This window comes from Triturus cristatus, chromosome 11 (assembly GCF_964204655.1).
Source record: "Triturus cristatus chromosome 11, aTriCri1.1, whole genome shotgun sequence".
NCBI classification, from domain to species: Eukaryota; Metazoa; Chordata; class Amphibia; order Caudata; family Salamandridae; genus Triturus; species Triturus cristatus.
This window is the reverse complement of record NC_140594.1, coordinates 235,080,529-235,107,767: the sequence shown is the minus strand read 5'-3', so window position 1 is coordinate 235,107,767 and position 27,239 is coordinate 235,080,529. Positions and strand designations below refer to the sequence as shown.

General features: G+C 45.0%; 1 protein-coding gene across 5 annotated transcripts in view; it reads right to left on the bottom strand.

Moving 5' to 3' along the window:
- The window catches only part of MYO18B (myosin XVIIIB), a 1,573,426-nt gene that overhangs the window by 1,308,403 nt on the left and 237,784 nt on the right, over positions 1 to 27,239 (bottom strand). For all 5 annotated transcript variants that reach the window (XM_085634174.1, XM_085634172.1, XM_085634173.1 and 2 more), the window contains 3 exons: positions 23,439 to 23,637; positions 20,191 to 20,333; positions 17,887 to 17,987 (listed from right to left, as the gene is read on the bottom strand). In XM_085634174.1, coding sequence (XP_085490300.1) covers positions 17,887 to 17,987; positions 20,191 to 20,333; positions 23,439 to 23,637 — 443 coding nt within the window. The remainder of the gene's footprint in view (positions 1 to 17,886; positions 17,988 to 20,190; positions 20,334 to 23,438; positions 23,638 to 27,239) is intronic.

The window sequence follows — 27,239 nt, the reverse complement described above, 5'->3', positions numbered from 1 at the left end:
CGCAGCTGGGCCAAGCACATAACCTCTGCCCTCAAGTGTCAGATGTCAGCGTGGTGATGCACCCAACCCCACAAACACTAGTCCCGGGGCCCTCTGTCGATCCACGACCACGTGCCACTCAACAAAATGGTGTATTTTGGGACTAACAGTACCCATACCAGGCACCAACGCCACGCTAAAGTTTGAGTAGGCTCTTGCATTCTGGGCTTGCTCTCTTGTTCATCCGTTATAACCGGCAGGGCCACAAACCCCAGGATTCAACGGCTAGTGAGGGCTTGCCAGTAGTTTATAGGCTGTGGGGCCATATAAACTGTATTGTGCTTAAAAATTCGTTTGAAAACTGTTACCAGTTTCGGATTGGTTAGAAAGACTAGCAGTATTACACTCGCTTCATCTGGTTTTGGCCCAGGACGTCGCAGGTTTCAGTAGGCCCACCTTAATTCTTCTCTCATTGGCTGAGCCTCGGGATGGCTGCAACTTTGAGTCACTCTGTGATTGGCTGAAACTGTGACAGCTGTAAATAGCTACCTCGGTGCATGAACTAGACTAGCCCCGGGGCACAGTCAGACTGGCGCTGCACAGATGATGATGGAACAAAGACCATCCAGGACACTCCGGATGATTATCAGACCATTTTCATATAATTATTTGGGTTTTTGTGACACATTGGCTATTCTGATAATGTATTGCATGGCTAAACACTTATAAGGTCCAACCGGCGAGACCTATTGGCTATGCCAATGCTTGTTTTCTCTTTCTATATGTACTGCATTTGCAGCACACATATAAATTGTAAATCGCCATTATTGATTTTTTATGTGGAGGAAGGTGTCCCTTCCTGCACTTAAACAATCCCCCCTGCAGTGAAGGCACCCTTGCAAAATGGCACAAGGGTGCTAGTGCTGGCGCTAGGCAGCTTCTTTTGCGCCAGTGGTAGGGTAAACACAGGGAGGCACCATATTTTTGTAAATAAGGTGCATTCCTGCCTTTTGAAAATGTCGGAGCGTGGCCTTGCCAAATTTGGCGAAACACCGCGTTCCAGCATTTTCTTGTAAATATCCCCCTTAAGTACAATGTGAGATCGACAAAGTATAAATTGATGGCTTTATTGTCCTTAGTAAAAGAAAATTCACTGCTGACGGCCAAGTAGCAGCTTTGGAGAACCCTGTCGTTTATGAATGCACAACCTCTTCTTAGGTCAAATGCATGAACATTCTTATATTTTATTTCTATTTTGGTTACATGCCACCCGTTGAGGATCTGTAGGGCTGTCTGATGCACTGGGTGACTCCTTTATCAAAGAGTCTGAGCATATTCACAGGGGGCATTCAAGCCAGCCAGAAAGATGAACCGCAGCAACTCACAGCCCCTTCGGATCACACTGCAGTGCGGCGGCGACAGACATGGCTGCTTGAGACGGGCCGGAATGGAACCCAACCAGGGCTGTTCTCACAGCAACTTCTTTTAATGATCATTTCCTCAGTCCCTTTCTTACTAGGATTCACACTAACCTTTCCTGAAACCAGGCCTTTGCTTAAAGCAGACGCGCTAAGGTTATAAGTGGATGCACGCTTGTCAGGCCAAAGCCGCCTCACAGTCAGAACTGTATCAGGAATCAAAACCTCGCAGAGGCTGTGTGGGAATTGCAGATGGATCCCCGTGGCGTCCTCATCTTTGAAGGAAAGGAAGAGCGCCAGAGCCCGCACGAGGCTTCTCACACCGCGCGGCTGACAGACGCTTAAGCGTATGGTGGACACATTGCGCCCTCTGCTGGAAAATGTTATCACGTTCTATTTTTCCCTCAATGGTGAGAAAAATGTAATTAGGACAAACGTTTTGCAATCTCGGTTTGTTTCTCTTTACTTTGTGATGTTATTGGTTTCATTTAGTAGCCGTAAACTGCTTTTTATAATCCCATATTTAACAATTTACACTTGCAACGTCACAGGGTTCTGCTTACGTTAACTGCCGCTTTTCACACCAGTGTGAAATTTCTTTAGCGTAAATGTTTGCTTTCTTCAGTTTGGCTTACTTCATATTTTTGGCCTGCCGAAGCTATTTCTAGGACGCCACAACTTGAAAAAGCAGGGAAGCATGGATTTATCCAAGGTTTTTGTGTTTTCAAATTGTGCCATTTAGCCACCAGACGGCTGGTCCGATTGGGACATGCCTAGGGTGACCAGACGTCCCGGATTTCTCTGCGTAGTCCCGATTTTCAGAGGACTCTCCCGTGTCCTGAAGCATTCCTTAAATTTAAATACATGTCCCGGTTTTTGAGACAAAGGTAAAGTCATCCTGCAAAGGAGAAATAAAACGTGTGCTTTCATTTAATAATGTATCTGTTTCATGCAACGCAGGTTCACGTCTGATGCAGCAGAGAGGAGAGGAGGGCAGGGGTACGCAGGGTAGAGGCTAGAAGTCTTTCCATAGCTAAGGGTGGGGCGGCTTGTTGCAAAAATCGTGTCAGGCCAGACACAGAAGTAAGGTTTGAAGGTTTTAGTCCTACTTTTATGTCTAGCCTGTCCCGGTTTTTGCTTCACAAAACCCTAGACATGGCTCACCTGGCCACCGTGAAATTCGAAGATTCGAAACTGGGACTAAGCAAAACACTTGTCTCCAGCAAATACTTTAACCTTCAGAGTTACCTTACCATTATTATTATTCCACACCGGTAGCTGGGCACACAAAGATCTCTGCAGCAGGAGCCAGAACCCCATAACATATTTAAAATGCAGACTTTGGAACAAATTAAAACGAGCAGATTTACTGCCACATTTCTCCTTGCTGTTAATTTGTTTGTGGCAGGGTTTTAAAAAGTACATGTATGAGATGAGTCCCAGATTTTGGGGCTTATTTTCAAGCCCCTTGCACCACCTGTGCGTCACTTTCAAATGGGAAAAAGTGACGTACTGGCGGCGCAAGGGGCTCGTAAATGAGCCCCTTTGTGTCTGGGCTGCATTACTTTATTGGCACAATCCCTTTGCAAAATCTCATTTGGTAAATATTGGAATGAGCTCAAAAGTACTTATGATAGACCGGCTAGACATATGTGTGAGATCTTCAGATCTGATATCACTTCTTGTGATGTCACTTCCTGTGAGGTCATGGGTTGTGATGCCACTTCCTGTGATGTCACATGTCGTAATATCACACACTGTGATGTCACACTCCATGAGGTCACTTGCATACTGCCTAACTTGTAAGTCTCCCCAGTTCTGTTTTTTAGGACTTGTGTCCTGCCTTGAATGGGGACCCAGGAGCCAAAGCAGAACTCCCTCGAAAGCCTCCACCACCTCTCCTTGAGAAAGGAAGGTGAACTCTGCTGGTCAGAATCAGTGTTCTCCGTGGCAGAGGCGTCCTGGTTGCGTACAAAGGCTGCGCTGGGAAGAGGCGCACCACATGCTAAGCCAGAATGACAATGGCCAGCCAACAGGCCATCCTGGGTTGGGGAGGGCCTGCTGAAGCCTCTAGAGTTCCGTAGAGCAGCGAGAGCTAGCCCCAACACTGACAAAAGTACGGAGAAAAAAATGGTCCACATCTGGCCTCAGGCATTGGGCTTCAGGTACTGGCTCAATGCCCAGATTATAAAATGGGTTCTCGTTCTCCTGCTCCATGAGTGCTTTGTCTTTCATTCATGGTGCACAACCTCACAGTGTGGGTGGGAAGCTGAAGACACATGAAAGCTCGAATCGCTTTGTGCTCGAGGGCCCAAGAGGACCCCAAGCTGAGCCACAGCCAGACATCAAGCCAGGCTCAAGCCTTCACAGGCTCACCCACCACTGGGTGCTGCGGCCTTGAGGCAAGATATGCCAAAAATGAGAGCCTTGTCCTTGTGAAGCTAACATTATGCTTGGTTATTTCCTTTCCCAGGTTTTTTCCTCCTTGTTTTTGTTCTGCAGTCTTCTGGCAAAATCATTTGGATGGTATTTGACTCTTTGATTGCGCCCAGAGGTCCTTTCCCTGCCTTAAGCATTTAACGCATTTCTGTTTCAATTAATTCCAGCAAAAGTCAAGGGCTTATTAAAAAAATCATATCCAGCTAGTTTATGAAATGCACAAACACATTACCTGAAATGGTTATAATGCTTATACATTTTGACGGGGCCTTATGCAGAGCTTGGCAGTCATCGTACTCCAGGTACTCCACCACAACGGCAGCGGAGTACCCTGGCCACCAAACTTGCTGTTCCGTATCTCTATTTAGAGTCAGGGGAACCACATGTTTCTGGCAGTCGAAACATTTTGCTGATGGCCCGACTGACAAAGTGATGTCGGTCAATGGACATCAGACCGATCAGACGTTCTGACATCTTTTTGGCAGTCTTGGCCAGAAAATAGGATCATTGGCTCCCACACGCTGGGGAAATAAACCTCTGAGCGCATGAGGGACAGTATTTTTTTTGTTTTTCAACAACAAACCCCTGCTTGGGATTTGTTTTCGAAAAACAAAAACTGATCGTGAGTGTGCATAGGCCATGGTGCCCGCATAGCAAATCTCCAGTGCCTGTAGGGACAGAGGTTTCCGCCTGCCGGGCGTAGAATGGGAAATATGGTGGGTTGTAGTCACCAGATAATCAGCCCTCTACTGACCTGGTGGAACAGAGTGAGCCCACTGAACCCTGAATAAGTCTATTTACACAGAACCTTTTCTCTTTATCATTCGAAGTATAAATTGGATTAATAACGTGTATTCGTAAAGCGCAAATTCACCCCCAATGGGGCCTCTCTTGGCCCTGAATAACAGATGCTTATTGTTACCCAACTCAATGGTACTCAATTTATTATCCTCAAAAGGATGAAAGGCTGCATGGACCTGCCAATAATTGAACCTGTGACCAGGAGAGCACAGGCCCCTGCGGTGGATGCATTAGTCCACTAAGCCACCAGATCCAGCAAAGTCTTTCTAAAAGTACTGTTGCCAGCTAATGAGTCTGGGCTGGGACCCTTCTTATTTGCCCAGTTTTGAGCAACTTTTCAGCTGGTACGCAGGGAAGGGCCTAAGAGACCTGGACACAAATTCTGTTCATTCTGTCTACCTTTCGGAAAAATATTACATTTCCCATACTATTTACTGAATATGGAGTATAACAGAATATTTTTTCTAAGTATTAATGAAAAACATGAATTGTGTAGAAAGTAGCAACATGAACCCCCAGTGAGGCAGATTTCCTTTGTTTGCTGGATTCATATTTTAAACGAAATAAAGAAGCCAAAAACATATTAAAAAATGTAAACACCCCACCCTTTTTAAAAATCACCAACCACGCTTTAGTAATTGTGAAGTTGATGTACGGATCTCCCTTCAGCCCTCAGGAGAGGACTTAAAGCAGCTTTGGACAGACTCAGACAGTTTTACCTGGACCTAGAATTTGAAAGAACCAGGTACTACCAGAGAGAAGTAATTTGCTAGGATGGCTGGTAAGTGGAATCGCTGTAAGCTGATTTTGTTATTTTAGCCACAAGGTCTTGCATGTAGAGATGGGAGATGATGCTAGTGTAGAGGCGATGCCCTGAGGGGTGCATTCTTCAAACTATCAGAGCAAAGCAAGCTTTAAACATGATTATGAGTAGTAAGTAAATTGTTCTTGAGTTTTATTTCAGGGAAAAATGCGACCCAGCATTTTCAAAAACTTCCTTACATCTTCCAGAGACTGTGAGATATGACTGGACATATACTTAGCTGCCAAGCTTACCAGGTACATGTGTGATGTGCTGTCCCAGGTCAAGTTCTTCCTTTTGAATTCTGGGTCTTGACGTTCTGTATATAATGGATAAACAAGACTACAAGTCCTAAAATCCAAAGAAAAATCAAACCTGTACCGGAGCAGCACACCATGCATGGATCTGGGGCATTCGTCAGGGCTGTATATGTCACAATTGTATACAACACCTCCAAACCTGGAATACCCTCACAAATAAACGTAAATATTGGAGTAGACGGGCAGTCAGTCCAACTAGACGAATGGTTCAGTGGATGTCAGAAAAGAACAGAAGGGCGCCTGCGGTGCTGTGTAAAACTTTCAAAGGGAGATTAGCAGCTGTAATGTGGCATCACACGAGCCCCTATGCTGGCATCGGCTGCACGCGCTGCAGTCTAAACTTCCACTTTGTCACAGACCAAGTCGCATTAAAGGCTTGTTATTTCGGAATGCCATGTCCTTAGTGAAATTATATATTATTTACAGGTTCTGACGGTAAGAGAACTCCCCGCTGCTTCAGTAGTGCAGTGACATTTCCTTGAAGTTCACATCTGACATGACATGCATGTTGTCAGCTTTCTGAGAGGGTGACAAAGTGTTAAATAATGCATGAGATGACAGGAGGCTGCAGAGAAGGCAGTAAATGATAAAAGTGCATTTAGGAGTTGAGGAAATGTAACCAAAACGGTACGATGCAAAACAAGTAACTCGTTTCTCATACACATGTAAAAGTAATGCCCAAACCCAGGCCAGACACAGACCCATGCAGGCAGTGGTGTAACGCAAAATGATGGAGCCCCTCCCTCCACAGAATGTGATGATGCCCCCCCAGCACCTCCCAAATCTCACAGTAATGTCACTGGCGTAACGAAACTCGAGGGGGCCTCCCTGCAAGGGACATGGAGGGGCTCCCTCCGGGCTCAATCAGGAGCTCTGCAGCCCGAGTGCTGTGCTGAGGGGGGCCCCTGGAGCTTGGGGGCCCCCGCACCGCGGGGGCTGCGGGGGCCTGTGTTACGCCCTTGAGTAATGTATGCCCCTTGGGAGGAATGGGGGTTGGGGGCACCTCTTTGCTGCAGGGACTGCAGGTGTTTGCTCTACGCCCATGCATGCAGGATAGTGTGGTCCCAGTGCTTAAATTGTAAAACAAATAAGTGCCAGGGCTCTCGTCAGGAGGCCACTGCTGCTTGCACCACACATTGCCCTTGCCGTGCTGCCAATGGTAGTAACAACACAACTACTTATCATCACACTCCTACAAGTGTGATAATTCAGACTATTCAAGGCCCCCAAAGCTATAAGAATGGCTTGGGCGGCAGGTAATAGTCATTTTTAATGTCTACTGAATCAGTAATTGACTGTTGTTGTGGTCATCTCAGACACCGCCACCTTGTGGCAGACTGCCACAAGTGCCGGTGTTGACAATCAAGTGGAAATCACTGCCTCAAATTAAGTACTGTGCGGACATCATTTATGAAAGTTTTGTGCCTTGAACACACTGCTTAATCTGTAAAATATTAAGTGCAGGTGCTAAAATTTTTGTAGGAGGCCACACCCACATCCCCAGATCCACCCACTTCCTCTCCTGGCTCCACCAACTTCCTCTCCTGGCTCCACCTGCCTATTTCCCTGATTCCAAAGTGGTCTTGGCTAACAATTAACGACTGGCAGAGGAAGCAGTTGCACAAGACACTACCAGTTGGCAGCTCACCACTTCCAAAGCCACTACCCCACACTCAGTTAAGCACACCAATGGATTTGAGCCTGCTCTGCAGGAAGGTCAAACTCCAGTGACGACTGCCTGTGTAATATATGTAGCAGCATTATGGTACGGCACGGTTGGTGAGCTGTCCTGAATAGCGGCCAATTGGACCCATAATGTGTGGCACCTTTAACCAGTACAAGGCTTTGAAGAACTAGCATAACTCAATGCGTTGTAGGACTTATAGCTTTACTTTATACAATTGCAAGCATGTGCGCTGATGACAGAAAACAGGACTACTTGAATGTGCCACTCAGGGCAAAATAAATCTATTTTTTAACTTAAAAGCCAGCAGCAGTGGAGGAATAATTCTATAAAAAGTTATTTAACACAAGGAGCCATTTCTATGCTTTGCAGATAAATATAACACTGCACACTAGTACACAGCTGATGGCAGAAAAACAAGAAAACCAAGTCTACCTGAATGTGCCACTGGAGTGACACGTTCAGGTAATCTTGCTTTTCTGCCATCAGCTGTGTGCCAGTGTTCAGTGTTATATCTGTCTACGAAGCATCCAAATGGCTTAGTACGCTAAATAATGTTTTATAGTGTGTGGGGTTCACAGCTGCAGTTCTTTCCCCACTGCTACCGGTTTTTAACTTTAAAAAAAGATTTATTTCGCCGCAAAAGTTAAAATCCAGCAGAAGACGAGGAAGAGCTGCAGCCCTGAGCCCCACATACTATAACATGTTATTTAGCATAATCAGTCTCTTGAATGCTTTGTAGACACATATAACACTGAACACTGGCACACAGCTGATTAGAGAAAAACAAGATTACCTGAACGTGCCACTCAAGGCAATTTTTTGTTGAGTGGCAGGGTTCAGATAGTCTTGTATTTCTGCCATCAGCTTTGTACTAGTGTTCAGTGTTATGTGTCTACAAAGCATTCAAATTGCTTATTTTGGTAAATAACGTTTTATCGTGTGGGGCCCACAGCTGCTGTTCTTCCGTCACTGCTCCTGGCTTTTAACTTTAACACAAGAAAACAAGATTTCGCTGCAAAAGTTAAAAGCCAGCAGCAGTGGAAGAAGAGCTGCAACCACAGGCCCCATACTATAAAACGTTATTCAGCATAACAATACATTTAAAAGCTTACATTGCAGAAAAATGTAATACTGGTGAAAGGGCTTACTTACTGGCACTGCGGAACAGCCTTTTTAGTTTGAACTAATGTGCGAGGGAGGAGGCCTGCAGCACGACACGCTGATTGCCTCCGTCTTCATATAATGATTAAGGTGGCAGGTGTGCAGTATGCTGGGCGGGCCTGGGTGAAAACACTTCTCATTGGTCCGATTTGGGCCAGAAACTTGATGATTCGACAAGGAGGGACGGGGCCAGGCTACTAATATATTTTGCAATCGTTTATTGGTAGTGCCCTATACTAGCGAGCTACCAATGAATGACTGCAAAATTGAAATGGGTTGTGACGTTGCTGGTTACCTACGCTGAGGCAGGGACACACCAGTTTCAGTTTCTGGCGGTAATGTTCTGTGTGTGGCATATATTTAGGTGGGCGGCCGAGCAGCTGTATCCAGTATGAAATGTTTTCTGCGCACGCATTCATGTGCGAGATCAGCTCTTCATGGAGATTGGGGTGGGGGGACTGGAACAGTGGCAGCTACTCAGAGCAGCGCGCCGTCAATAAAAGTATGATTTATAATGCATGTGGACTCAACTAACTGTAGACCCGGCCCTGGGAAATAAGTTCCGTTGCTAAGCACCGGAAAGCACCAGCACAAATTAAGCACTGCTTGAACATGATCCAGACAATAGCATCCGTTTACTTCTGCCTACTCAAAGTCAGCATGCGGAGAACTAAATAGCTTCGCACAGCAGCAAACCTTGCACAACATTTATTAAAGGAGGACGTATGCCCGAAAGCAAGACAAGTTAGTAAACAAGTAAACCTGAACTCTAATCATGGGTTTCCAAGGGGGGTTAATGCTGGGTGTTTGGCCTTTGGTGCAATACAGTCTGACCTCGTTCTCATGCAAATCATTGATATGTCTAATATAAAGAATATTCCATAATCACACAGTGGCACACCCGATGGGTTTCAAGTGGCGTGTAGTGCCTTATAAATCAGAAATAAGAGGGGAGATGGGATGGATGTCCAGAGCTGGTGACTCAGGCAAATGACAACTCATCAATGAGACAGTTGAGCTGTACCAGCCAATGCAGAAGGCTGGGAAAGGTTTACTAGCAAGCTTTCAGAAAGCATTATTGGGCACCTGTACACCTCCATAAGAAGAAAAATCAAAACATCATTAACACACATTCCGCTGCCATTCCCTTCTCCACTCGAGTCCTTACTATCATCACTGAGATGCATCTTTACCTCTCCAGACAGGAACTCCTCTGCTCTCCATACTTAAAAAAGAAAAAAGGTTTTGGCACCACCACCGTCACAGATTGGGTAGAGGGGAATTCTCTGTCTTTGGTGCAATTTTTCTTTTAGGAACTGTAATTTCAACACTGTCTAGAAATGTAGAGTCTGGAGAGCAGTCACAGGTCACTAAACAGTGACGGTCTGAAAGTTCATTACATTAGAAGTGCAGGCAAGCGAGGAGAGTATAAAACCATTAACTTTGTAACAGGGTCCTGTTTTTGAAGTGTCACAGCACATTCAGAAAAAGGACTGCCACATCTGCCTATTGATGCCACATGGTCTCTGGATTTATCTCTCCGTCACAAAAATGGGAGGACACAGAGATCTATGACAGTCCGATATACAATCTCCCATATAGTAGAACACATTCAAAAGGGTATACTGCTCCGATGGTGGCTTCAAGGTAATATATTCAAAACCCAGAGTACCAAATGTCACTAGGAGCGTCTGCTCGTAGAAGCAAAAGCCCTCAACCACCCAAGGTGTCATGCTTCATCATTGGGCCTGCTCCTCGTTGGTCTGGTGCTGCAATGCCCAATGGGCCCTTTGAGGGGGCCCTTTGCCAGTGATCATTTGATTCACCTATGAAGGACTGGGTATATAGTTGAGTCCCAATACCAGTGTAGGAAAAGTGCAATGAAGTGAGTTAAAATTGACTATAGACATGTTGCAGTCTGTTTAATAGGTTATAAAGTGTCTTTGTCAAGATTTAGAAGTGTAAGAAACTGGGAAAAAGTATGACTCCAGTTTCTACTATGAATAACCAGTCTCTGGTACAATACCAATGTGAGATTAACTCAGTAAAGATTTATGGTCAACATGTTTCATGCCTCTGCTGTCCCATAGGATCATGAAGCATTTCATCCGGACCTATCAAAGAATACCTAATCCACGCTTCGTTCAGGGATCCTGACTGTATGATAGAACGTGACCCACACCTCTTTGAAGAACACAAGAAACATTGGTAACCTCACCAACCTACACTCCTATGTGTAGGTTTATATTTCAGTATTAGTGACCCTCGTAAGTAAAGGAATGGGCGCCTTGGAGTACGTGGATGGCCCGCTCTCAGTATATATTCCGAGACCAATCTGGCGGCTGATTCACCTACTCCTCGCCTGCACCCTCGGAAGTTGCTTCTATGAGCAGACACTCCTAGTGACGTTTGGTGCTCTGGGTTTTTAACATATGACCTTGAAGGCATCACCGGAACAGTATACCCTTTTCAATTTTTTTAATCTCTCCATGAACAGGTGGAACCAGCACTGGGAGTGCTGAGGAGGCTGCCTCCTCAAGGCTACAGCATGAACACAAACTCAGCTCTTGTGAGGGTAAGGTTACCAACAAAAAAATCCTTAGTGAGCTTTGGGGCTTAAAGGTTCAGTATGCAGAACATTTAGTTCTAGGTCATGTGTACTTTTCTGCCTCCCACTTGGCAGAATATATAGAGAGACTTCGTCTTTTGTGCTCAACCAAACATCCATGCAGAGTGCGAACACAGATATTTTCTCACACTTTTACATAAGCATATACACATACCGATTCCTAAACAGTAACATTTACACCTGTATACACTAGCATACGCTCACACAGAAATGCAAAGTTAACATGCCCACTTCCCCCACAGCGTGTGGCTCCAGGGCCTTCTCCGGGTTGCTGGATCAAGTCGTGCTGCTGGTGATGGGTGGAGGGGTTGTCGTTTCTGAAGTCGGCCTAGCAACATGGGGGCATATTATCAAGAAACGGCGTTAAAAGTATCACCGCTTTAGCGGCAGAAAACTGCCTCTAAAGTGGCGATAATGGGCTTGATAATATGCCGCGGAGAATTCCAAAAGAAGCCCATGTTCACACCAGAACATGGGCTTCTATGGGAATTCTCAAAGGCATATTATCAAGCCCATTATCGTTGCTTTAGGGGCAGTTTTCTGCCGCTAAAGCGGCGATAATTTTAACGCCGTGCTTGATAATGTGCCCCATGGGGCTTTACCTCTCTACAGAAAGCTGAAGAAAGCAGATCTGTATCTTCCTACTGCTAAGCACCAGCATGGAGCAAATGGCGAGATCAGTTATGTGAGGATTGGAAAGCAGAAGCAGGCACAATGGGAGGTCGGAGGCTGGCAAAGCAGGGCGGTGGCATCGCCAACCCGCCGCTTTCACAGCTTCAGCGGGGGTGATGTTGACACAAAATTCGTCATAATTATTTATGAGCCTGTTCTGTCTACAGCTCTGCAGACAAACGGTTTTAAAAAAAAATAAGAAAGGGAAAACCATAAGGGATGAAAAGCTAGCCAAAGTAAAAGGGGCCTAAACAGTGAAAAGATGAGAGGGAGAAAGAGTGCGCAGGGGGTATCTTCAATTGGTACAGCAGGTGCAGTGGCACCAGGATCCAGAGCCTGAGGGGCCCACTAAACTCTCTTTATTGCTATATTGTATCATTCAAATATAAGCTAGGGTCTACACTGGCTACTGAGAGTGTGAGAGAGAGGGCTTGAAGGAAGAGTGAAATGAAAAACATATTAAAAGTAGAAAGAAACGATGACAAGGAAAAAGGGCCAAAAGGATGTAAAGATGAAGGCAAGGGTGAAAGGATTGATGTATGAAATGTAAAAACAACATTGCATGGGTGGGTAGAAGAAAGAATGGCTGGAATGATAAAAGTCTGGATTCATGTGTGGATGGATGAATGGGTGTTTGGATGCATGGGTGAATTGTTAAAAGGAGAGTGAAATGGTGTATGGATGAAAAAGAAGGGATTATGGATGGGGAAAGGATAGATGAATGGCTGGAAGTGGAAGGTTAGAATGATGGATGAAAGAGTGAAAGGGTGGATAGACATAATGCTAAAGGAAGGATGGATGGAAGCATGAAGAGATGGATGAATGCAAGTCAGTCAGTCAGTCAAAACCCCTTTATTTGGCTAATGAAAAGCCATAAAAGTACACAACAAACAGCAATTATCATACCAATAATTCAGTTAAAATTGTCTTAATACCTTTTGGAATAGATAAAATACACCAATCACAAACAATAAAAAGTGCAGATGAAAAGGATCGCTCATAATTCATAGGTAGAACATCAAATACATCGTTAGAACATCATCCTCTATTACTTTTTCACAAATATAAAAACATTAGATAAAAACAAGTTTAGATCAGAGTATACAATCAATCCAAAATTTAGAATATGTAGCGCCCTTTTTTTCTATGTCTAACGGCTGCCATATAAAAAATTTGCAACATTAAAAATCTCCCATGGGTCATTTAACATCTGCAAATACAGTAAGGCAGGTCTAACTTGCATAAAACCCCCCTCTTTAAAATAGGTCTTAAAAACGTTCTCTGCATGGAGCTGAAATGATCACAAAACATTATAAAGTGCATGGTATCCTGTGTCGAGAAATTGTCACATGTACAGGGGCCTAGATCATTTACCCTACTCCATCCCTGTACATCTGCTAAAAGGCAATGGATGAGATTGAAGCGAAATCTGGTTAAGAGAAAGCGTTGGAAAGGTTTTGTAACAATTATCAAATACGGTTCTATCTGCGGAGCAGTTTTTAACAATAAATAAGCTTTCACAGTGGATTTCATAATCTCTATCTCCTCTCTCTCGGCAGACAACACATTTCAAATTGTGCTTTAACCCATGCCAAGTCCTCTTTCACTATTTTTTCTGGAGTAGCAAAAAGTTAAGGTTGCCCCAGTTTATCTAGGGTTAACTTAACGTATTGTAACCATTGGATTTTACTTGCATTATCCAGCGTAACACAGTCCTTGGCAATTTCTCTATTCAATGACAATTCTGGATTAGTCCAAATCATTATCCAACATACCACAGGACCCAGACCTATCAAGTCCTCAATGAAGCCACTGCCCAACTCTTGGTGTATAACATAGGTGGGGGTAGATTGGGGAACCGCCAGAAGGTATCTCAGACATTTGTTTGCAACTATCTGGAACCCTGCTGAAGATTTGTAACCCCAAATCGCAGACCCATACCTTGCTATAGCAATTCTTTTATATCTATAGATATTGAGCAAGGCTTCCAGGGGCTTCGCTCCAAGTCCTTTGATAGCAGCTATGGACCTTGACATTGCATGTTTTTTAGCCTTTAACTGAGGAACCCACGAGCCCCTCTCATCAAATATGACTCCCAAGTAAGAGAAAGAAGAAACCCTTGTCAGCTCAACCCCTTAACAATAAAAAGATTTAAGCTTTTTTGGCTTCTGCCCCATTGCCATCGTGTGCGATTTGGTTTTATTAACAATAAAGTCCAGAGATTGCATAAAGGACCCAAAAGAATCCAGGAGCCTCTGCAGACCTACCGCTGTGCGGGCCAGTAAGACTGCATCATCAGCATATAGGAGTGCAGGGATAACCCTGTCTCCTACACGTGGAATGTCTAAACTAGCAGTACTATGGGAGATATTTAAATTATTTATATGGAGGGTAAAGAGCAAGGGTGCTAAAATACAGCCCTGACGTACGCCTCTATCTATTTTAAAGTGCTTAGTGCATTTGCCATCTTGGCTAACTCTGACCCTGGCATAAAAATCCATATCAAGATCAGTTATAAAGTAAACTAGGCAATGATCCATCCTCATACCTATCAATATTGCCCATAGCTTTGATCTATTTACTAGATCAAAAGCCGAAGATAGATCCATGAAGGCCAACTGTAACGTACCTTGTTTTGCCACTGAATATTTCTCAGCCAAAAGGTGCAAGTTTAAACACTGGTCTAGTGTGCTTCTTCCTTTTCTAAAACCATATTGACAATCTGATAAAATTCCAGTGTCGTCTAGATAATCCGAAAGTTTACTTAAAATTACTCTGTCTAAAACTTTGACCACTGAGTCAATCAATGAAATGGGTCTATAGCAGCCTGGGTCACCTCTCCGGCTTTTTTAAAAAACTGGGATGATGGTAGAGAGAGAGCGACCAGGATGGCGGAAATCCATGCTTACTAGCCACATTTAAAAGTTTAGTTATAATATTAGCCCAATAGTGCAGAGACTGTTTATACAGATCTGTCGGGACACAGTCTAGGCCGGGAGCCTTGTTACTAGTCATTTGAATAATTGCTTTCTCCACTTCATTTCCTGTAAAAATCAATGGTGTATTACACCGATCCTGACCAAGAATAACTGGAGAGCCCCTCCCAGTCTGGGATATCCCATAAATAGAATTAAAATGAGAATACCACTGATCCTCCATGATATTACATTGTAAAGGCATATTATTAAGTCCTGTAAAAAAAGTTTCATTAACTATAGCCCAGAATCTAGAGCTATCCCTAAGGACCCCAGCAGATAGCAGATCATTCCATGCATTTTCTTTAATTTCGTTTTTTCTGCGGTTCATCGCACATTTATAAGACTACCTCAGCTGGGCTATATGAGGACGGTCTCTAGGCACCTGTTTCAGGGCAAAAATAAGCCTTTGGTGTGCTTTTGAGCAATTATCAAACCATTTCTCACCAATTTCAGTATAACATCTAGTGGGCAGTGTTAGGCCAGATGCCACCTGGGCACAGATCTCTTCAAATACCAGTAGAACCTCACCCCCCTCATTTATAGGGTTAAGACAAATGTCGAAACTCTTTTCAGCATTTAGCATTAGATCTTGAAGGAAAAGCTCTGGAATTACTATGGGTAATTCAAGCCTACGTCCCTGATCTGAGGTCTTTACACATATATGGGTGGAGGGTTGCCCTTGATTCCCTTTAACTTCAATTGCCCCACCTAACTCAAGGTTGATGGGATTGTGATCCTATAATAGGACCATTGGGCACTATAATAAATCACTTGAGGAAGCAATACGGGGGAGATAAATATTCAATCAATTATGGAATCCTGTCCACTTGTCTTAAAGGGAGGGATCCTCACCTCCACAGTGTTTGTATTAGGCTTGAAGATATCAGCTACGGCCAGGAGATCCTCCAAACTTTCTCCTCGCAAAGTGTGCTCAAAATGACAGTTAAAAGAATCCTCTGGGCCTAGATAGTCTACAACATGCCAATCCTTCATACATAAATGGACATTAAAATCTCCCAAAATGATGATAGAATAAAAAGTGGTTTGCTCAAGTCTACAGTCCTCTAGAAAATATTTTAAAATACATAAATGTTTATTAGGAAATTTAGACTCAAATGAATTATAGAAATTTACAATTAACAATTTAATTGAGTTAACATTAGTAATGTCTACAGCTAAACAATTACTGGAACCTGTATCCACAAAACAATGTGGGGCATATTATCAAGGACGGCGTTAAAAATTATCGCCGGTTTAGCGGCAGAAAACTGCCGCTAAACCGGCGATAATGGGCTTGATAATATGCTCTATGGAATTCCCATAGAAGCCCATGTTCTGGTGTCAACATGGGCTTCTATGGGAACTCTCTGCGGCATATTATCAAGCCCATTATCGCCGCTTTAGCGGCAGTTTTCTGCCGCTAAAGCAGCGATAATGTTAACACCGTCCTTGATAATATGCCCCTGTGTTCCTATTAACTTTAACGATATTAAAATTAGAAGGCCCCCCTTCGCACTACCCGAGACCGAGGGCCTTGCTGGCTCATGGTATGACTTATGTCCATCCAGCCAAAAATTATTTTCTCTAGCCCATGTCTCTTGTAGGCCCACTATGTCATGGGTTTTAAGAAAGTCTGGATGCATGAAAGGCTTAAAGGATGGATAGATAGATGGATGAAAGGTGAGATGAAGGGACCTCATATAGAGTGAGTAGGGCTTTCTCATTTCGCTCACTCAATGGCATTCGAGGTATGGATCAAAGTGGGGGGTCTTTTCATTTTCTGGCTACTCCCTTGAGAGTTTTGTGAAACAGCCTGAAATAAACAAGTGCTCTGTGAGGCAGAAGCCACCCAAATATGTCCCAGGGAACGGTGAAGCAGGACACTCCTACCCTGACTCCCCGTTGTCACAGGGTGAGGTTGGTTCAGCAATCTCACAATCTTACTGATTCTATGCAAGCCTATGACAAAGTGTATAGAAATGGGTCACAGTTAGGACTGTAGCCTTTCTCCCTGATTCAGACTGTGCCCCTTGGCACCACACCGACAGTGAGAACGACGTTTTCAGCCATTGCTCTGGATCACAAAAACAAGGACGCACTGGACTGGCAGGTTTCAATGACAGACAACCCAATTTGAATAGGTTGTCAGAGAGTGGAAGTCTAATAGTAATAATTTTAACGCCGTGCTTGATAATATGCCCCTAATATCTTGCTTCATTGAACCTTGGATCATCATTTTCAGCTGTAGGTCCACGACAATGGGCAGGTTTTTAATCACACGGAAAAGAGAAGGGGGGATCTCAAGCTAGAGAGATGCCAGATTTTCCAGGTGGTAAACTCACCATCATATTTTCTTTCTTGGTTGGACTCATCTTCACCCACCAAAGACTCATTAAATTATAAGATTATAAGATACCAACAGACATGAGGTAAAGTTGCTACACTTCTCGAGAGGCCCTGGTAGGATTTTCAACACAGTCGGATGTAACCAGAATTTAGTGACATTCAACCTGAAGCAGAGAATTGGCCTAGCATAGGTCTAGAATTACAATACAAATGTTAGGAAACATGATTGTGCCCTGTGGAAGCCCTGCAAGATGTGTTGCCCCAATCATTAAGGTAGAGCAACATGTAATCCACTCCGGCACAATGCCGTCCCACACTTTACTCAATGTTTGCATGCAATTGTTTACTTCTAACACCTCCTGCATTATTATTTAGAAACAATATAGACAGATCACATTGTTTTTAAAATTTCAAAATGTGCCTTTTGACTACTATATCAACGCTTCATACTTAAAACAATACATTTGTTGCACATCAGCTTTAGTATTTTTTGCAACAATCAAACCCCTAAATCACAACGGCATATGGAGATTTCAGGCGCATCTTGAACGCAGTCGTCCAACCACATAGACCTGAGGAAAGCACTGGTGAGATGCAGAGACAAAAGATTTAAAATCATCCCGTTAATCAAAATCAGCCAATGTGCAACTCTACCTGAGATCCATGTCCACGCCTGCTAACATGTAGGCAAACACGTGGAAGTTACTTTCTCCTTCTGGTTGTTGAGTAACACGGAATCGTTCCAACAGCATTGTCTGAAAAAGACAAGTTCTAATTTTAATCTGTCACTTTTACAATTTCCTTCTTTTTCAATAGATGCTCTTAGAGGCTGTAGGTTGGCGCTACAAAACATGTTCATCTTGGGCTCATTGCAGCCTTCAGTGAATTATGGTCAGAGTGCACCTTCCTCCTGAAATCAACAGAAACCACTTAAGGGGTTTTCTCCTTTTAACTTCTAACTAATACTATGTAAACGATGGTAGACAACAACCAGTAGTAATTGGAATTTACCACTGGTGGCAAATACAGCCTATTACAGATGGAGAAAATACCACCCACCAATAGAGCCTGATCTGCTGGATTACTACTGGTTGAACAACGACCGCCACTGGTTATTGCATTAACACTGAAGTGATTGTTATATGTGGTCACTTAACACTCAGGTAGTGATCCAGGTGTGTTTTGTTTTGCAAGGGCCCAAACTCTTCCAATAAAATTAAAATATCATTTTTTGCTTTCCGGTAATTTGATTATACATCATTAATTTTAACTCCTTGCGGTACATCTTCCAGTACTGAACTCATGAACATGTGTGCTCTGCTGAATGTAGACGTATTAACCTGTGACACTACCACTGACGGGATTTCCATACTACCATCAATAATGCATAACTGCAATAGCACAAGACAGAAACACCAATGCAGTGATAACATCAGAATGTGATGCTTTAAATGCAACAAATCGTAGTAAAGACATTTCAAGTACCCCTGCATGCATCATAGAAAATAAATGGCTTTCGATGTTTTCAATCTTAGCTTGGAGCATCAAAAAACTCAACCTCCTCCGTCTATTATCCTGTCTCTCTCAGAAAGGTAGCTCACTCATTTTGTATTTCACTCTGCTTTTTTCTCTCACGCTTTCTCTTTTCTCACTATGCAATTTTTTTCTTAATAAAGAAAGTATTTAAGTTTTTATAATGAATAATGAGCCAGATATATTAAACTGTGTTGTTGTCACGATGTCTTTGAATCCCAAATTTGCAGATTTTGTGACTACAATACCCAAAGAACCAGATCTAGAGAGTGGCAGATAGCACTCCATCCGTCAGGATGACAGAGGACATTATCTTCTCCACCCTGATAGGCTACCGCCTGGCAAATTTAGACATCATCACAGGCCCAGCAGTGATCTCTACCTTAACAAAAACTGCTGTCATGGAGGTTCCTGTCAAGGTACAAAAAGTTTGATGGATGACTGCAGTCAGTTTTAATGTCCGTCTACCAAACTTTTAAAATCAGATTGATTTTCAAAAACAAAATCCGAAAGTGGGGGTATATTATTGAAAAACAAAAAACTGATGACCCCCTACATCCTGAGAGTTTTTTCTTTGGGTATGAGGGCCATTATTAAACTCAAACACAGCAATGAAGTTTTGCTTTCTCCCATAGGTCTCCATCACTAGATGTGCAACCCTTCTAATACTCTTCACATAGGAAATCCTGCCTCAGTAATATGTATGAGGCAGTATTTTTACAAATCCTACCAAAAGTCTATTTTTTGATGCAACGTTTTAGTACCTCTATTGCAATGCAAACTAAGTGCAAACCAGTCGCTGTGCAAAAACCACAACTGCTTGTGACTTGAGGCTCAGTTCACTGTGCTCAAAGATTCTGCTGTCGGTTTTATCCTTAGTACTTGGTAATTGGGGAGCTCCCTCAGACTCCACTGCTCAGCTCAGTGTAAATCAGTGGAGTCCAGGGAGCTCCCCAATCATCAAGTACTGAGGAGAAAACTGACAGAAGAATCTTTGAGCCCAATGAACTCAATCACAAGTAGGTGTGTGTCATGGACACATAATTAATTGAAGTGATACTCATTCTAAAAGTACATGAAATTTATACCAAACTCAGAAGTGAGCCACATTATACAAGAATAAAACTCCCGCTCTGACAAAGACGGATCAACATTAACTACCTACTAGCACCAAAAGCTGGAGCCATAATAGTAGTAATTTCAAAGAGTAGCACCAGTTTCTTCGTAGAGTGAAGTGTGCCCCACAATACCCAGCTATTGGTCTTTGTGTCATCATTAAAGAACCATGAATCATGATACACTCTCCTAGCAATGCCATTTTAAGAACAATGACTCTGAGGGCTGTGTGAAGCATTCAGTTGTAAGCTGTGTATTTACATGAAGATATATGAAGATTGTCATGGTGGCACCTGGGGCGGTCAATACCTGGAGATGGGCAGCTGTCACTCGGCCGACAGAATTGAAGTCCAGGGAGGTGACCATTGAGAATCGCGTAGAGTTACTGCCTTGGCTCGTTGATACGGTGCCAAATGCTTTCAAAACTGTAAACATCGCTTGGATTTTTTCCACTATAAAATCAAATGGATGTTAAGAGATAAGTTACTCTCATTTTGTTAATCAAAAGTCAACATTTGTTTAGTATAATGTAAAAAGCAAAGGTCTTATTTTCACAAAATCCAATCAAATATAACAGAAATAGAAGACATGCAGTGCTTATGCTGAAAGAAAATTGATGTCTGCAATTTTACTGTATTGCAAAGCATGGGCTTTATTTACAGTTTGTCAGAAGGGATACGCCATCAAAGCGTGACAGATGTCCCGTCTGCTGTATTGCAAGTGCCGTAGGCTTTAATGCATTTGTAATATGGCAGAAGGGACATCCGTCACGTTTGAGATGGGTATTCCTTCTGCCAAACTTTAAACAAGGCGCTATATGTTGTATGGTACCTTTCAAATCAATGCTCAGTCAACCATGGGTATAATAGTTTGTACCCAACACACAAGAGAGAGGAGAAGGTAAAATACTGGTGTGTTTGACAAGGATCAGCCCATATCCAGGCTAGAAGTATCAAACGTAGGTCCAGGATTGCCACCTGACCGCCAGACATTCAGACTAATCCAACCTTTGAGTTTCATTTGGATTAATCACCTGTATCTTTACCCTAAATGATTTTCCTGCAAATCTGGTATTGATGATGCACAGCTGGACTAATAGGTGCACCTCCAACCTGGGCAACATGAAGACATGATGGTCTAAATCCATATACTAGTGCCAAGTACTAGAACATTGTCTGCCACAACGTATCAGCACACGATTCAAGGGAGAGTGGTGGAGGTGAGGTTTTCAGGATGCCTTGCAGCACTGTAGGAGAAACGACAGCCTTTGGGTTCATGATTGGGGTGAATTTATTTGGGAGCTATGGCGGTTGCTGGTGATGTTGGCACTTTCAAGTGGTCTGCTGTGATAAGCTGCTTGTGTTATTATAATTCTCTGTGTCAACATGGGCTTTTGGTGCAGAAGGTGGTTATTAAGGAGACCCTCAAGAGAAACTTTGGAGTTGGGCAGTTCCATGGTCATGAATGTGATTCAGTATGTTATGGGCAGCTGCTTACATCTGTGTGGAACTTGCAAGGGACAAATGTGAATCATGGCAGAACTAACTCAGCTCTTCATTCTTCTGAGGTCAATAATTTGGTAATAATAAGACCTGCCATTGACAGCAGTATGAAATGTAAAAACTGGCAGAAAGTGATCTATCAAAAGCAAGTTATTATTTAAAAAAAAACAAATGCACAACATGGCGGCAAGCAGCTACTGACTGCACATGTGCGGGAGGGAGAGGCTGTTTCCATGGGTAAGAATGATACTGACACGAGGAATAGAATTTATAAACCAAGCTGCACTTGAGGATTGCATGGGCAGCTGTCATGTCGGGCATGGACTTGGTGTCAAATGCTGTTGAATATGACGAGCTTCTGTATGTAGCATGAATAGCAACAGCCTGTTGACCTGACATCTGTTATCCTGATAAATCAGGCAAGGATTGCAATTCCTGCATCACCCTATATACATCTCATTAGTGGTCACTGCCTGTTCATGTACTGGGTCATGAACAATTACTATTTTGCCACTGGGATTTGCATCCTTGAACTTTCCTGTACTTAGTGAGCAGCCTTGAGTTCGAAGCCTTACTTCCTGGAAGTTAAGTCTGTCCACCTGGTGCCCTAGATATTTCTAGATATTTCTTATTTAGAGATCTCTTGATTCACCACATGCACCTACCTAAACACATCTGATGGCTTCCACTGTTCCTACAGTACCTGAAATCAATGTCCCATATATTTCCAGTCCTAAGAGTTCCAGAATTTGATAGGGCATGGAGATGGCTGTAACCCAGCAGTGCTGCCCACCCCCACCAAACTAGCACTTATCCTACTCTGTTCAGGGTCACTGAAGTGCTTTGTTTCCAGCAGATCCTCTGAGGGCTCCTCCAATGAAAACCTCTCACCTAGCGACTCATCTGTCAAGAAATTATGTCACAGAAGGTTGCTCCTCGCTATTAAGGGTCGGGTGACTGTCATTCATTTTCCCTGCCCATGTTCACTCTGCTAGGCATGGCGTATATACTGTGCAGGAAAAATGTTTAATGACCCACACGAACAGCAAGAAAAGTCTCTGAGTGTTGGAGCAGTGCTTAATTTGTAAAACAATAAGTGCCAGGGCTCTCCTCAGGAGCCCACTGCAGCTTGCACCCCACATTGCCCCAGCCAGCATCACCAGTGATGTATAAAAATACAACTACTAACCATCACACTCCAACAAGTCTGACAATTCATACTATTTTAGGCCCCCACAGCCATAAGAATGGCTTAGGTGGCAGGTAATAGTCATTTCTAATGTATATTGAATTGTCATCTCTATATTAACCAGACAGCACCACCTTGTGGCAGGCTGTCACAAGCACCAGTGTTCACAATTAAGTGCTGGTGCCGAGAACCGGAAACCACTGGCTCAAATTAAACACAAACTTGGGGAAAATTTATTTTTTGCTTTGAAAAAACAAAGTTGTGCTTTTTAGTTTATTTTCTCAATGCAGAACGTTTGCTAGGCAGACACTTTAAACATGACACCTACTCGACAAAGCTGGCGGTCTGGCAAAGGAACATTGGAAGTAGCACCCTTCTTCACAGCATAGAGGTCCCAACTAGGTAGGTGAGTATCTCTACATAGGGCAGACGGTCATTGATCAGGGTCAAGAAGGTCATGACCTCCATCCCCCAGGGGAAGGGTCAAGAGGTCTAAATGGCTGCCAGTTCTGTTCATGAATCAAACAAGTATTTGCTGCAAGTATGTTGCCACCGGTGCTGAAAGGTAAGATTTCATGTCATCAATGTGTTTTAGTCGAGTATAAATGTGGTGGTTGGATTTAAGTATGCCTAAAGGTGTCATTAACACTGCCTTCAGGACAAAAGACAAGAAAATGTATTACAAATATATATCGCAATTGTCTGCTAAAAACACTACTTCTTCTTATACCAGGTTGCAAACACATCCTCTGCAAGAGAACTGAGTCCCAGACGAGCTGATAAATAAAGCAACCCTCTGTGCACAGTGACATTCAGATTGGAATAAAGGCAGACAATGCGCGCTTCGCCGCTCTTGTGTACTGCACCTGTGACTCTGGCGTCCACGCTGCCAGCCGTGCCCACCAGGTACTCCAGCGCATTCTGGCAGCACGTTGTTTTCCCAGCGCCGCTTCTCCCCAGGGGGACGATGGTCTGATCTTGTCTCTGCATGAGCATGTTCCAGTAGGCCCTCTGTGCCACAGCGCAGATGTGAGGTGGCATGCCGTCTTTCTTCCCTTTAAACACCTACAGAGAGGTCCATGGAGTTAATGTCACTTTGATAGAACTGTGCAATATCCTGAAAGAAAGGTATTCACTGGGCGTTCTGAACAACAGAGTCCTTTCTATATGCACAGGGTAGCTAGTGTACTCTTGATCAACGGGCCTTTCTCCTCTACTCACAACGAGCAAAGTTATACAGCTTTTTCAGGTTTGCAAAACATTTCAAAACATCTTATGCTAGGCATGCATAGTTTACTTCTGATTCACAGCGTGTGAAACACGTATAAATTCATGCAATTCACGTGTTTATAGATTATGCACTTGAACCAGTGAGTACCGGAAGACGTGTAAGCAGAGTGATCACGAAAATCTTACACGAACAAGGTGAACATATATAGAGGTTATGGTTTACAGAAAGGAAAACATTTTGAATTCATTTGTCACAATTCTTCTTTCATCTCAAACAAAATTCAGCCATAGGTGCAGCAGTACATATGTACAATTCACAGAGTGTGATGGAAATGTAAGACATAAAGAGGGAATATAAAAAAGCAAGCATTTGCAATGCAATAGGTCTCGCATTTTTTTTAGAGTTAGAGCTATAAGCGTTGTAAATGACAATGTCTCTTACCTATGTGTTTTTGTTTGGAGTGTAGTGGGTGTATGAACAGAGACACAGCTGAATCACAGCCTGGAGGACTTAGAATGAGGAAATGCTCTATTACTTACTGGTAATCTTCATTACTCCAGGTCCCGTTGTCCTCGTCCCATTCCTTTACAAATTGGAGATAACCATTTCCCGACAGAAAAAAAGAGCAGAGGCATGCTGGGACCCGAATACTGCCCCTCCCACCGGGAGTACATAAGCAGTACTTACCCAGCATACCGTCTGTACATCCAAGCCCAGACAGGAAGGCCGGCCGCCCGGGAGGGAGAGAGGGGTGTATGAATGGGACGTGGACAACGGGACCTGGAGAAATGAAGATTACCGGTAAGTAATAGAGCATTACCCCTGGCCCCTTATGTCTTCGTCCCATTCATTTACAAATTGGAGAATACCAAAGCAGAAAACCGGCCTTCCGAATCCACAAGCACACCCAGGAAACCACACCAAATGCAGCAACCCAAGGGAGCACCGAGAAGGAGGGAAGGGGGGACCACAGGAAGCAACCGGCCAGCAACCCAGAACAGGACAGGAGGGCCAAAACAAGGTCCGGAGACAGCCAAGAAAAAACAGGACGCCAGGGCCACAAAAAGGAGGCCGCCAACCAGAGAAACAGGAGACAGGGCAACCAGGCCAAAAGGACACGACCAAGGGACCCACCGGACAAGCCCGCCCAGCCCAGAACCACCAGGAAGGCACACAGGACCCGGGAGGAGCACAGACACCGAGCAAACTCCGACCACCCCGGAGAAGGCCAAAGAAAGAAGCCCAGCCCAGGCAACAGGCAACAGGGCGCAGGCCCAAGCACCCAGACCAACATGGAAGGAGGAAGGCACAGGCCAGAAACCGGCCCACCAAACCGAACGACCCGGCCCTCAGAGAGCACAGAGGAAAAGCCTATGAAACCCCAGGCCAGGACCGGGGAAGAAAAGCCGTCAACCGGGGCCACCAAACTACAACCACCAAGCACCCAGCCCAGAGGGAGGAGCCCCAGCAGGAGCCCGGGAGCAGAACAGGAGCCAGACCCCAACCAAACCGAAAAGAACAGGGAAGGAGACAGAGACCCGAATCCCCAGGAGGCCAAAAGCCCCCACAGGGAAGAAGACTGCTAACCAAACAGGGCGGCCAAAAAAAACAGAACAGGCAGAGCAGAGGAAGCAACCCGGAACCGAACCGGAACTGCAACACAGAGGGTAGAAAAAAACAGAAGCCAACAAGGCGGAGGACCGCAGAGGCACCCAACACCCAGGCCAAGCACTCAGCAAGGGCCGGAGCAACGGAAAAAGCCCCAGGGCGCAGAGCACCCAGACCAGAAACCTACCAGGCCCAACCTCAGCCAACGCTGAAGAGGAGCCAAGAGACAGCAAAAACCAGGGCAACAAATGCTCAAGGAACCAGGAAGCCAGGACCGGAGCCAAGCAACTCGCTGAGGCAGGAGGACCCACAGGCCCAACCAGCCCCTGGAAGGACTCCAAGCAGAGCCCAGGGCAAAGGAAAGGGCAGGAAGGCCGACAGAGACCCCCAGCACACCATCGCTGGACTAAACAGAAGGCCAGAAGAAAAGACAAACAAAGGAAACTGCCAAAACGGAAACCGGAGGAAGCAGAGAAGGCAGAGGGCCAAGTAGCAGCAGATCCCAGACACCCTACAGCCAGGAGGGAGGACCCCACAGGCAAGAGGAACCACACAGAACTGCACCCCAACCAAAGAGGGGGGTGGGGGGGGCACCAAAACAGACACACACCGGGAACAGAGCCTGGGGAAGCATGGGAAAAACAGGAGCGAGCCAGGACACCAGAACCAGGAACAACCAGGAACACCCAACAAAACACACCCCGGAGCCCAGCAGGACAAGGAGGCCCAGCCAGAGGCCCCGCCGAACCAGCAGTAAGCCGGCAGACCAGGAGCAACAAAAGACAACCCCGGACAAGCCAACCCAGAAGCACCGAACACCAGGACCCCAAACAGGACCGGAAAAGGGACCTGCAGCCCAGGAGAAAAAAAGAGGGCAGCCAACCAGGAAGGAGCAACAGGGAAAATCGAAGCCCAACAGCACCCAATGGAACCCCAAGGACCAGGCAGAAACACAGACACCCAACCAGAGGCGAACCAAGCCCGGGAAAGGAACCGCCGGCAGGAGCAGGCCCAGAAGGACCCACCAGGACACGGCCGGAAACCAAGAGAGCGCCCCACAAGGACCCACAGAGAGAGCACAGGCAAGGACGCAAGTCCGAAAAGAAGGCGACCATCAGATGCCCAAAACCAGCAGAAGCCGAAAAGCCCCAGCAGAACAAAAGAGGGGAAAACAGGTGCCAAGCCAAGGACACAGCAGCAGCGAAAAAGAGCCAGGCCCCAAACAGCAGAGGCACGAACGCCAGAGATCCAAAACGCGAACCGCCACCGGAAACACACCCCGGGGCAGACCCAAAGGAAAGGGAGAGCAGGGCCCAACCCCACCAGCCCGAGAAGCCGACAGCCACAGGTACCCCCGGGCGGCCCCAACCAGGAACAAACCGGGCCCGACCAAGCGGAACCACTGAGACCAGGCGAGAGCAGGCTCGCCGGCGGAATCAGGAGGGGCGACCAGACCATACCGAAAGAATCCAAAGGTAAGCCCAAGAAACAGAGCAGGGGCGCGGCAGAAGCAGGGGATCACAAGGCCACACCAAGGGAACCCCAGAAGCCAGGAACAGCCAGCGCCAGAGCCAGGAGCAACCAAAAACAACAGCACCCAGCATGGAAGAGTCAATAAGCAGAAGACAGCACACAGCCATCCCCCACAAAGCAACCCACGCACACAGGAGGTGCAAGGAGAACACAACAGCTGCAAAGGAGGCAGCAACAGGGAAAGAAGCCCCCCAGCAAACGCCAACCCCTGAACCCCAGGGAGGCTAGACCCCAGAAAGGAAGGGGACACTGCACTCCAACGGACAGAACAAGCAACCCCGAAGAGAGGCCGCAA